The sequence below is a fragment of the Pygoscelis adeliae genome, unplaced genomic scaffold, assembly GCF_000699105.1.
Source record: "Pygoscelis adeliae isolate BGI_AS28 unplaced genomic scaffold, ASM69910v1 Scaffold38, whole genome shotgun sequence".
Taxonomy (NCBI): Eukaryota; Metazoa; Chordata; class Aves; order Sphenisciformes; family Spheniscidae; genus Pygoscelis; species Pygoscelis adeliae.
In genome coordinates, this window is record NW_008825614.1 from 13,400,792 (window position 1) to 13,414,046 (window position 13,255).

The 13,255-nt window shown below is 40.0% G+C and overlaps 1 protein-coding gene across 1 annotated transcript in view; it reads left to right on the forward strand.

Annotated features, from left to right (window-relative positions):
- CHRM2 (cholinergic receptor, muscarinic 2) overlaps nucleotides 1–12,990 on the forward strand; it is a 17,267-nt gene extending 4,277 nt beyond the window's left edge. The window contains exon 2 of the mRNA XM_009332925.1: nucleotides 11,388–12,990. Within this exon, the coding sequence (XP_009331200.1) occupies nucleotides 11,427–12,827 (1,401 nt within the window). The 5' untranslated portion in view covers nucleotides 11,388–11,426 and the 3' untranslated portion in view covers nucleotides 12,828–12,990. The remainder of the gene's footprint in view (nucleotides 1–11,387) is intronic.
- Nucleotides 12,991–13,255: the final 265 nt, after the last annotated feature.

The window sequence follows — 13,255 nt, forward strand, 5'->3', positions numbered from 1 at the left end:
TCTCTTCTCCAAAGAGGTTATGGAGGCCAAGTCTCAGTGAATGGCAGCAGGATTTAGGAAATCAAATGTTTGAATGTCTATTGGAGGTCAGATTTCAGATCTTCAAGTCACTTCAGTGCTTCGACAATACTGCTCAATGCGCAAGATGTAAAGGAATGCTAGCCGATCTCTCTGTGGGCTGGCATGGGATAATACAGACAGATACTGAGACTAGGCTCAGTGAGGAATTTCTACTGAAAACAGGCAATAAGGGATGGCAATTAAAGATAAGGCTTTTTTGAGCTGCATGAAAATGTTTGTAAATAATTTTCCTATTGTTTTAAATGTTCCACTGTTTCAAAGAAGCAGTTCAAAACAAAATGAAAATTGGCCTGGTTCAATAGATAGAATTGAAGGGATTTTATTTAGGAGCTTTGCTCATGTGTTTGTTTAATTTTTTTCTTTTCTGCTGGGGAGAAGGGAGGTGAAGAGTAAAAAAGGGCACCAGTGTTCAAATAAATTTTAAAAAATATTAATTTTGTAGTTATTCAGTTCTAACAGAAAAGACAAAAATTATTTTATTGTAAAGCAGGAAGTGTCAGGAGAACTGCAAACCATATAAATTGTCTTTTCATCCCTAGGTTGTAGAAATTCATTCATATTTTTCAAAGAGCCCAGGTGAATGCTCTTGCAGAACTCTGTTTCTCTTGCAGTCACTCTTTCTTGCTTTCTCCTCATTAACTTCCTTTCTTTTTCATTCACACCTCAGTCTTGTCCCCATTTCCTTGCTATTGCTTTCAACCCATTTATTTTCTCTTTTCTCTTGCCCCACACCTCCTGATATGTCTTTCTTTAGGCATGTACTGGTGCCCATCAAATAGGTTTGTGCTGCGTGGAGGCATGTTGCAATGCAGCAGTTGCTGCTGAGTGATTCTGCTGCTGTTGCAGGGCACAGTGGGAGGGATTTAATCTCAGACATGACACCCCAGGGACTCAGCAGTTTGGTGGAGGAGATTGTTTCCTGAGTACATTACTAGATAGTATTCCTATCTAGATAGTATTTCACTTCCCGTAAATTTACTTTACCATCAAGTCCCAATATAAAGAGTTGTTAAGTAAAGATGGAATTAGATTGAGAGAACTGGACCATATAGGTGACACTGCAGAAGATGAGGTTAAAGTAAAACCTCAGGAAACAAAATCTATTAGTAGTCTTTTCCTCCTTGGACGTGTTTGCTGTGGAAATGTGGTCTGAGATGAGGAAGCAGAAACTTGCAGACAATAACAGCTAAGCCTGCCGAAGCAAGGGAGTGAGTAATCTACAACATAATTACGGAACTTCAGGATATTAATGAAAGCAGTCTGAGATCCTCAATACCAGAAATGGGAGAGCAACTGACTCCATGCAAGTCAAGTCATTCTAGCAACAGTCTAGGTGAAGCTGACCTGGTGCTTCTGTCGTGAAAGAGGCTCCCATGCAGTAAACTGTAATGGCACAGTCTCTAGAAGTCTGAATTTCACAATCAACCTATTTGTCTCAAAATTCTTTCTTTTTTTTTTCTTTTTCTTTTCTTTTTTTTTAACTCATCTTTGAATTAGAATGAAGTGTGCAAGGGACGTCAGGTATATTCATCACCATCACCCTGTGGAAGCTCTGTATCTCATAGACTTCATTGCTAAAATGACAGGATCAGTTTGAAAAATCCCATGTGGGATAACAGTATTTTCTCTACACACCTGTGTCCAAGCAGTTCCTGTGACAGGGGCATAAGGTTTTGTGTTTAGTAATCATAGTGAACTGCCTCCCATGAGGGAGAAGCTGAGCTGAAGCATTGCACCTGGGGACAGTATTCTGTGTAGCCTTTTCATGCCTCACAGTGCAGATCTGCATACAATAATTGCCTGCTCTTCTCTGTCCTGTGTTAGTTAATGCCCCTCAGGCTTTTAATAGTTTTGATTTCAAATAATCCCATTTAGCACTTTTGAAACCTTGCATTTCAAATGTTCCCATTATTTTCTTTTTGCAAACATGCAAGAGAGGTCAAAGGTTGTGAACAACCTTTGCAATGTCTCTTTAAAAATCAAAATGAGCAGAGAGCTTGAGAATATTTGCTTATGCATTTTAGTCTTCCTGGCCCAGTGATGTTGAATGTATTCTTAACAGAAGGTACATGGTCAGAGGCAAGTCCGCCAGTTTCCTGTTATTAAGTTAACCTTGTTAAACATTACATTATTGTTTAACATAGGATAGGGGCTTCTCTTAATGCCATGGTGAATTATTCATATGCAAAGCTAAGGTATTTTACCTTGTTAAGTGTAACTGCAGCATGTTGAGACCAATATCTGGAGCCATGCATCAGAGCCAGAATTAGACACAGATTTCTCAAACCTGTGGTGGAGTAAAAATGCAATTAGTCTGCAGCTACAGTCTATGTAATTAAAGTAGGTAGCAGTCATTTAGTGAAACATAACAGTCAGAGACTTAGAGAGCCTGTAATAATGTAGTAACTGTGAACATAAATGCTGCAGAGAAACTGCTAAATAAATATTTCCTTCCTTTTGCAAGGAATATGTAATCTTTGAGGTTCCCTGTCCACAAAAGGGGAGATGATCGTGCAGGCTCACAGTAAACATTCATAGCTGTGATCAACAGGTTTATAATTAACCGTAGCAAACACTTCATTTGAGATTTTCAAACATTTTACAAATATTTTATTAAGTTTTGTTAGCACCTTTCCGTCTTTCACAAACAGACTTCTCTCAGACTGCAGAATGGGCTTGGAAATATGGATTCTGATTTGGGGATTTAGGTACCACTCCTTTCTGGTAAGGTAAAGAGCTAATTGGGTTCTTTCACTATTTCACTATCACTGCTTTAAATGCGGTCTGCAGAAATACAAGCATAAAAAAAGATTTAGCTGCCCTCTCAGAAACAATTTTGAACTTGAGTTCAATATATACTTAAATTCTTGCAAAGAATCTGAGCCAACTCCTTTCATATCTGAGTTAGCTTTCTTCTCTGTGCTTCTAATCTACATCTTAGGTAAGCTGCTAAGTAAGATGGAAGATGTGTAAAAATCCCCAAGATTAATGGACACAGAAGCAGAACGGACTAGATTTTCAAGCTCTTGAGAACTTCATGTAAGAGTGACCATGATGGACTTACAAGAATTTTAAAAGCATTTGCTGAGTAAAGAAACTGGTTACTTTCCAAAACAGGTTCAAGGATCATCTAGAGGTGTCACAAGTGAGTCTGCTAGATCATGAGGAAATCACTGATAAAAGCAATGCATTAACACCATTTCCAAGCAAAGGAAAAGGAAAGATTTTCTTTAACTTCAGTAAGAGTCCCTTTGGGGCCTCAGTATGTTAATATTCCTGTCAGAGACACTACTGGAGGCTGCAAAATCTCTGAGGAACAGTGAGAGTCTCCATGGGTTTATTCAGGGTCCCAAAAGGACCTCCGTGACTTGGAGGGATTTGCAGAGATTCACTGAAATATCACAGCATCTTTGCTGGACTCGCTGGCAGGTTGATGGGGTTAATCTGCAGTTCTTTGAGAGATCCCCCTGTACTGTATTCATAGTTCTCTGTTATTTCATCACCAATATTCCTTCAGGCTTGGGCAGAAAAAAATAATTTGAATCAGGAAAAACCAGAAAGACTGTGGGTTTGGTTTTTTGTTTGTTTGATTTTTTGGTTTTGGGTTTGGTTTTTTTTTTTTTTTTTTAGATCTACCAGTACGTGTTTTAAATAAGAGACACATTTCTGTTATGCATTAGCTCCAGATGTTCAGAACAAATTGTGAGCTGGTTTCAGCCAGCCTTCTGAACCCTCTCCTCCTTCCCTAGCTTTGCCACTTGTCACCCAGGGACTTTGAGTAGCTCTTATAAGGTTTTTCTGTGTAATAGCACAGGCATGATAGCTGATACAAGGATAATGAAGTACTGTGCCTCCAATTCATGCTGGGCTGTAGAGGGAGTACTTACCTATCACAGCACTGTTCCTTCAGAGAATATATCCTGGAATCTAATGATCTTCAATTCAATCTTAACAGAAGCTTAAATAACTCTACTGCTGAGGGAACCTTTCTCAGGGCTGAGGATAGGTATAATTTTAGGCTGAGTTCTGGTATGAGTATTTTATCTAAAGTGCTTGAAGAAGATAGTTATAGTCAGATAAAAGTTGTCTTGTTGGGGCTGACTGGTGTGAGGAGCTTCAGTCAACTTCCAGCAACAGTGGTGCAGCGCAAGGAGGGAAAACTGAAATCTGTCACTTTGATCTCCCTTTTCTAGCTAGCATATAACCTCTGCAAGTGGAAATCAGCACAGGTCAGCATGAAATGTGTGTGTGGCATGAGCTAGTCCCTTTTGATGACACCAGCCACTCTTCTGACCCATTTACAACCTACTCTGAAACAACACTTTGAGTCGGATCATGCCTAAAGTGACGACTAAATAATACTGGTTGCAGTGGGTAAACTCAGACCTGAGCATGTGTGTCTGCGCAGTGGCTACCCCAGTCTAATTATACCTCAGTATGCAGACTGTTTGCTACAAGAATATCTAACTGTAATGGTTTCAGAATTTCATCAAATTATATACCTGTTCCTTAATTATAATAAAATGTAAATTGTAATAAAATATGAGACTCCTTCACCTGAGAGATACTTAAGTTGCACCTAAATTTTCAGCACATATTGAAGCCATCCTACTGCTGGAAATGACTGCTTTATGTGGTAGCTACCTTTTTGTGCCTCTAGATGGAGATCCTATCCATTGAACTCAACCCTCTAGAGAGAACTGTGGCATGCTTCAGCAAGAGCTCCATTTTGCCTTTCATACTCCACAGACCAAATATTACTTTGTTCTCTGATTTCTGGGTTATAAAATTATTTTGATCTTAGTAACTAGATTTCCAGACCCCACACACACACTTCACAGCTTACCTGAAAAAGAAAAAAAGAAAATGCTGTTCTATTCTAGCTTTCCACAACCAAAGTGTCCTGAACTATTTACTTTGCCTGAAATGTGGTGGTGAAATACCCTACCTTTTCAATTGCCATTCTGCAAATTCCCTCCAGCGTGTAAGCACCTCTGAGAAGCTGAGGTGCGCAGTATTGCAGGTAGGACTCAGAAGGAATGATATGGGCCATTGTGTTCAGTCACGTTTACCATGCAGGCAGCCATTTCATATGGTTCCACCAGAGTGCAGAGAAAAGCCTTGCCATAACTTCACCAAGAGACTTGGCTATTTGCTCACTGGTTTGGGACCAAGGGCTCTTTATATACAATCCTAGCAAGTATAAGGAGGCATATGAGTGAAGTTATCTCCCGTAGTTCAGGAGGTAAAAATCCCTTTTTGTGGATCAAAACCAGTTAGATAAAACCATGCCTATTAAGCATATTTTTCAGGTTTGCCCTATGCATTAGGATGCAAAATTTAACTTGGAATGATGTCAGCTGCCCAAAGACCAAATGCAAATTCTCTCTTGATTGCACAGGTCCTGAAAAACAAAGACATATCTGCAGCCAAAACTATGCTTACAGAAAGACAATAGATTAAGTGCCCTAGTACCAGTGGGTGAATATCAGCATAACAATAGTAACAACAACAATACCAGTATAGTAGAAATACAGAATTATCCAGACCTTTGAGGAAAAACTGCTTCTTTTTTGTTATTTCCTGAAACTGTATTTTTTTGTCTATACTACCTATACTTTTCCTTGTGTGATTTTGTATCAGAAACAGTGTGGCCAGCAGAAGCAGGGAAGTGATTGTGCCCCTGTACTTGGCACTGGTGAGGCCGCACCTCGAATACTGTGTTCAGTTTTGGGTCCCTCACTACAAGAAGGGCGTCGAGGTGCTGGGGTGTGTCCAAAGAAGAGCAATGAAGCTGGTGAAGGGTCTGGAGAACAAGTCTTATGAGGAGTGGCTGAGGGAACTGGGGTTGTTTAGCTTGGAGAAGAGGAGGCTCAGGGGAGACCTTATCGCACTCTACAACTACCTGAAAGGAGGTTGTAGCGAGGTGAGTGTGGGTCTCTTCTCCCAAATAACTAGCGATAGGACAAGAGGAAATGGCCTCAAGTTGCTCCAGGGGAGGTTTAGACTGGACATGAGGAAAAATTTCTTCACCAAAAGGGTTGTCAAGCATTGGAACAGGCTGCCCAGGAAAGTGGAGGAGTCACCATCCCTGGAGGAATTTAAAAGATGTGTAGATGTGGTGCTTAGGGACATGGTTTAGTGGTGGACTTGGCAGGGTTAGGTTTACGGTTGGACTTCATGACCTCATAGGGCTTTTCCAACCTAAATGATTCTATGATTCTGTGATTTTGAATACAAACCCGTTGGGCTCATGGCAGTTTTAGACTATTAGAACAGCAGTGAGCAAGATGTAGTTAACAGCTGTACAAATCCTCAGACCCTAACAATAGCACTGAGGCAGCAATGTTGATGCCAGCACTGCCACCTACTCATGTACAGTTCCCTACTGCTTTTGGGGAAGTATTTTTATTTTTGCTTTATTTCAATTGTTGTTAGTGCACAGTGTTAGTCTGCTTTTGTTAATGCTCTACGACTCTGATCTACTTGTTGTTTCACAATATGTGCAGAAATTGTTTATTTTTCCCTTAGGTACCCTTCATGATGAGATGGGGAAAAGTAGATCCAGACAGGCCCACAGAATATCTTTTTTTGTAGGACATGTGTTGACTGAGAAAAACAAAAGTGCATGAAAATGAGAAGAATGGACCGCACCGAGGCAGTAATACTTTGCAAAGATGTTTCTAGTTTCAAATGGATTACAGAAGGTAACCCATGTGGTGAAGATTTTAGTCTTCTGATATTTGGGAATTTTCTGAAATGTATTTTTTACAAAAAGCCCAGACTAGATCTATAATCTCTTTTAAGTCTGTAATAAATTCTGACTAACGAGCCTACTGTATTTGTCACGGGCTTAGGGATTTTGTTTCTCTCCTTTTTTCACACTGTGGCTTTAAATGGTGCCAGGAAGGAATTTAGAATCAAAACCAGTGCAGTTCAGGATCAAAATCAGTTCAGGAAAAAAAAAATATTATTGTTACAGCAAAAATCAAATCCATTTTACATAGGTTTGGACTGGAGAGGAACTGGATCAGAGAGGAGAAGTTAAAAAAGTATAGTTTACTTTTGTTTGAGAGTTGAATGCTGAAAAGTGCTCAGAGTAGCAATGCATATAAGTTCCTGGGCAATCCCATTTAAAGCACAAATATAACTTTCAGGTACAGATCATTTGTTTCCTCTTTCACGTCTTGGCCTTTATATGGTTTCAGAGGATTCAAAGAAGCCATTAAATCCTTACCATATTTAACTTGGCAATATACGAAATACAGAGGAAGGTTTTGTCTAACAAACTTTGACAGGCATGGCATAACAGCCATTTTTTTCAATATAAACAACATTTCCATAGTCTGTTTTGTGACAGATGTTGGAGATATATTCTAAATTTAAAATTACAATGATTGCCACATGATTCATCTGCACCAAAGAGGTGGGATCCTGTCAGGGCAAGTGGAAAGCACGGTCAGCAGGATGCACTGCAGCAGACCGTGGCTGCCAGCATGCTCCGTGAAGGTTTACTCCTGGACCACATTTCTCCTTGCGAGTGGTAATGGGGATCCAGGTCAACCCACCTATGCCCTGCTTTTGCCTGCCTACTACTCACTGCAAAAAGACCTGGCATCACACCAGGCCAAAAGTGCACGTACCATGTAGCCCACCAAATCCCCCAGTTCTGCCCCAAACCCCTGTCTAGTCAAGAGAAGGGAAGGGAATTATTTTCAGCACTATGAAGTAATTCTTTAGGGGGAGAAACTACTGCACTGGAAATGTTTCCCAACTACATATCAAATATCAAACAATGAACTATTTTATATGTGGATTTCTTGGCTTTGGACATTTTCCATGCAGTGATTATGGTGTTTGCATTCCACAAAGTCATATATATTTTAAAATATATTTCAGAAAATGAACTTGATTGGTTTTTAGGTCACAAGAGAAATTTCTTGCCTTTTCTGGGTATTGTCTGTTTAGCAAGAATGCAAGGATAAATTATGGTAGCCCACAGGAGTCAGTGCCATATTGTGCAACTCACACAAACACCCATGGGCTTGCAGAGGAGAGCTCTGTTTGTTCAAGAATAAGATCTGGTACTTCTCATAACGGGAGGTCACATTACCTTAAAATGCCTCTGCCCCATAGGTCTGCCTGATGAATAACATCTGTTCCCATAACAAATGCCTCTCCAGCAGGAGAGATGGGCTCCATGGCATGACAAAAACAAAAGTAGTCCACAGGCAGTCCTGTACCGAGGGAGCAAGCAGCCACAATAAGAAACAGAAACCTTACTACTGGCCTGATTCAAACCCTACTGGAGCCAACAGGAAAGAGTCCTGCAGATTTCAAGGGATCTTGGATTAGGAAGCATGCATACCCCGGTCTCTGCTCATGTAATGGTAGTACTATCAGCAGCAATGATATATATCGGTTGAAATCAAATGCTTCTCCAGCCCTATACCTTCTCATCAACACACACAGCAAAACCTGGTTCACTTTACAATCATACTGATGCAAGCAGAGGAAGATTTTACTGGAGTAAGTGATAGCAGGTATGTTTCTCCATACCTAAGAAAGCTGTAACTGTCAATGTAATTTGCAGTCCAGAGCTACCAGCCTTCCGATCACAGGAAAGTTTTGTGCACAGAGAGATCACTGGGAAAGGGACTCTTCTGCTTTGCTTCCATTCAAAAGAACACAGTGAAATCCTTTTCCTAACGAGTAAAATTAGCTTTTAGTTCTCATCCAACTCCTTGCACTGGAGATAATAAAATCAAGAGAATTTATACTGAATTACCAATATTTCCACTGGAAGTGGGTAAAAAAATCAGCTGAAAAGACTTAGGAATAAAATTAGCTGGGAGACAGTAATTTGTTTTCACAACAAGTTTTAAGGTTTTAAAATTACTATTAGTTCTTCAGTGGAATGAAAACAAAACCTCTGAACATTTTGCCAAAATGAAATTGTAGAGAAACACTTGTTTTCTTATCATAAAGCACAATTTTTTCAGCTCTGATCCTCTCTCACTCTCTTCCCTTCTTGCTCCCCCTCTCACTGTCTGTCACCAGAGGTAGCTGCAGGGCCCTGGATCACAAACTCTTTTCAGCTGAAATTTTTTTGAAATCAATACATTTCTGAGTTATTTTGTCCTTTCATCAAAAATGCATTCTGTCAAGAATGTTCATAAACAACTGTGCTTGGAAGAATTTCTTAGCTTGTCCCAAAAAATTGATATCTTACACATCTAACTGGATAGCCAGCTGCTCAGCTGCAAGGCTTTGGGTGAAAAGCACACAGTGAATTGCTGAAATGACAGTCCTATATATTAAAGATGTCTGGGCTATTCTCCTGTCTATTTTTTGCACGGAGTATAAGTTCTTTTGTATTCCCCTCAGCCTATTCTTACTGTACAAAGTACGTATTTAATTAAAGCATTCCTCCTCACAGTTTTGTTCTCTTGAACCTGATCCCAAGGATTTTAGGGATGTACCTGTGAATAGATAATAGGAAAAAATATCTGTCTAGCCTTATGTTTTTCTATTTATCCATGTGTTCACTTCAACATGAAATTGGCAAACAAATCTTAGCTATTTTTAAAAGCAAAGGCAAATGTATGAGCCCCATGTTCTGCCAGCAGAATTTCTTTAAGTATAAACTACAAGATTACAAAGTTGCCTCAGACAGAAAACCTTTACCCTGGTATAACATTTTGACTTTTCCACAGAGACAGACTTGCTTATTTTTCTTAGAGGTCAGAAAGGTTTTTGCTATTGTGCTGACATTTTGCATCATCTTCTTCCTTTTGCATCTGAAAGAAAATATGCAGTGATGAAATGGCAGGGAAAATGCATTGCTCTGTTAAAGGGACATGGATTGTATATATCTGTGCATCAGCAGGTTAGTCACAGGAGCCAGAGGAGGATTCCTTAATCCGTGACGTATGGAGAAGTCAAGCATAACTGAATTTTTTTGTCTTCCTTTGATTGCACCCCCACTTTGAGAAGCTCTGTCTTAAAGAAGTGATGCCTTATGGGTGGGGAAAAAAGAATATTCCAATTAGAAACAACCTAACTTCTCTATCACATCTGGCCTTCATGCCTCAATAATCCCTTGAGCACAGCTCATGAATGAGCGCTCGGAGACTGGCTATACAATTCCAGTGCATTCTATTGACTTCCAGGGGATGCACAAAAGGATAGTATATATCCTTAAGGCAAAAGCATGTGCTGTTTTCTTGGTCTTCTATCACATGTATATTGCTAGTAGTTTAATTACTATTTATTGAGTACAGCTGGTAGGCTATACAGGGCACAAAAAGAATTGCTGTATATAAACAGAACTGATTTTTATCTGTTTCTTTACCATTATCCTGCTGTCCATTTCATATCTCTTGTCGTAGCTTTATGTGATACAGATTAAAAATATTGTGATTTGAAAAAACTGAGGAAAGTACGAGCAAGCAAGGATCAAGAGAAAACCTCATCATGTTAAAAAAACACAAACAACAACCCTTTTTCCAGGTACAAATAGCCAAGCGGATGTAAAAAATCACTTTAATCTCACTGAAATGGGAAGAAAAAAAAAAAAATTGTACACATCTAACTAGATAGCCAGATGCTCAACTGAGGTGAGTTTACTAATTCTATTGCCTTCAACAGACCTACCCTTTTTTTGTTTCTTGGCAGACTAATAACTTTAGTTTTTGATGCAGTGCCCAAATCTTTGCAAATGTTGACAAAAAAAGTAACTGCAGTGTAAGAAAATTAGAGGGAGACATGACACAAACTTGTACCATAAACCTCACAGAGGCATACCCAGGGGGAACATGAAGGAAAGATGGAAACATAAGTCACTTTCTTGTGATCTGGCTCCTGGTAAATCACATCTTCACCTCAGGTTGTAAGAATGGCAGGCCCTCAGGACTGATTTTTTTTATTTGTAATAGGGTTTGAAATGAGCAAAGTGAACTATTTTGTTGGTAGGAAAGAAATCAATGTGCAGATCCGGTTCCAAAATTTTCAAGTCATTATTAGTTTTATAACAGGACAAAGTGAAAAATGCATCTGAAAACTTAAAAATCTAGATTTGGATTCAAATGCTGTGTCTTTGCCACATATTTAGAGGTATCCTTTTGGTATGTTATTCCTAAAGGGACATATGTTGCAAGGTGTTTTCATTAGCCAAAGCTGACTGGTCCTTCTGCACACATCTTCTACCTTTAAATTCCTTCCAAGTAGTTTTTCTGGGATCCATTTCCTAAAGGCAAAGGGACTAATTTCATGATGGTATCTGTTTTGTTTTCTTTCCTCTGCAGGCTTAAGTGATAATTGGGTATCTTGTTAGCAGAACAGAAATGAATAATTCAACGTACATAAACTCCTCCACTGAAAATGTGATGGCTTTGGAGAGCCCCTATAAAACTGTTGAGGTGGTCTTCATCGTCCTGGTAGCAGGATCTCTCAGTCTAGTCACCATAATTGGGAACATCCTGGTCATGGTGTCAATCAAAGTCAACAGGCACCTACAGACTGTCAACAACTATTTCCTGTTCAGCTTGGCCTGCGCTGACTTGATCATTGGCATCTTTTCTATGAACCTGTACACCCTCTACACTGTGATAGGCTACTGGCCCTTAGGACCTGTGGTGTGCGACCTCTGGCTGGCTCTTGACTATGTGGTCAGCAACGCCTCTGTAATGAACCTCCTCATTATCAGCTTTGACAGATACTTTTGTGTCACCAAGCCTCTGACATATCCTGTAAAGCGGACCACTAAGATGGCAGGCATGATGATCGCAGCTGCGTGGGTGCTGTCCTTCATCCTGTGGGCCCCTGCAATTCTCTTCTGGCAGTTCATTGTGGGAGGAAGGACTGTCCCAGATGGGGATTGCTACATCCAGTTTTTTTCCAATGCTGCCGTCACTTTTGGCACTGCCATTGCAGCCTTCTATTTGCCTGTTATCATCATGACTGTCCTTTACTGGCAAATCTCTCGAGCCAGTAAGAGTCGGATAAAGAAAGGGAAAAAGGAAGCTGCCCAAAACCAAGATACAATTTCCCCCAGCCTTGTCCAAGGTAAAATAGTGAAACCAAACAATAACAACATCCCAACCAGTGGGGATCGGTTGGAGCACAGCAAAATTCAGAATGGAAAAACCACCGGAGAAACTGTGACAGAGAACTGTGTTCAAGGGGAGGAGAAGGAGAGCTCCAACGACTCCACCTCTGTCAGTGTGGTTGCTTCCAACATGAAAGAGGACGAAGCTGCCAAAGATGCCAGCCAGGCTTCTGCCTCCCAAGACCATCTCAAAGTGGAGAACTCCAAGCTGACATGCATCAGGATAGTCACCAAGTCCCAAAAGGGTGATTGCTGTGCCCCCACCAACACTACTGTGGAGATTGTAGGCACCAATGGGGAAGAGAAGCAGAATAGTGTAGCCCGGAAAATCGTCAAGATGACAAAGCAGCCAGCCAAAAAGAAACCACCTCCTTCTAGAGAGAAAAAGGTGACAAGGACTATTTTGGCCATCCTTCTGGCCTTCATCATCACCTGGACCCCATACAACGTGATGGTGCTCATCAACAGCTTCTGCACATCCTGCATCCCTGGCACTGTATGGACCATAGGTTATTGGCTCTGTTATATCAATAGCACCATCAACCCTGCTTGTTATGCGCTCTGCAATGCTACTTTCAAGAAGACCTTTAAGGACCTTCTTATGTGTCATTACAAGAATATTGGCGCTACAAGGTAAAAATAATAATAAAAAAAATAATGGAAAGGCTGAAGAAGTTCCAAATTAAGTTAAAAAACAAAAAAATGCCATAGCACTTTATGCTCTTCTATGGAATGTGCAATCCAGGATGTTAGTGGAAATACTGACATGGGGCATCAGCTCCACCCCTAAGAACTACACTTAGAAACATTTTTTTTAACTATTGAAAACAAATCTTGAGGACATGGGGATGTTTGAGGAATTATTCAAGTATGCGGACTGGAGGCACAGTTCCTTGCTTTTTGAGAGTATTCTGCAGAAGGGCTTTAAGGTCTATGATTTTTGGTCATTCTGTGTAAAATACTTGTTCTTTTTCTTTTCTTTTCTTTTTTTTCTTTTTTTTCTGTGTCTATTTAATATGTCTTCATCTAGGGAAAAAAAAAAGGGAATTTTAACAATAACTGTGT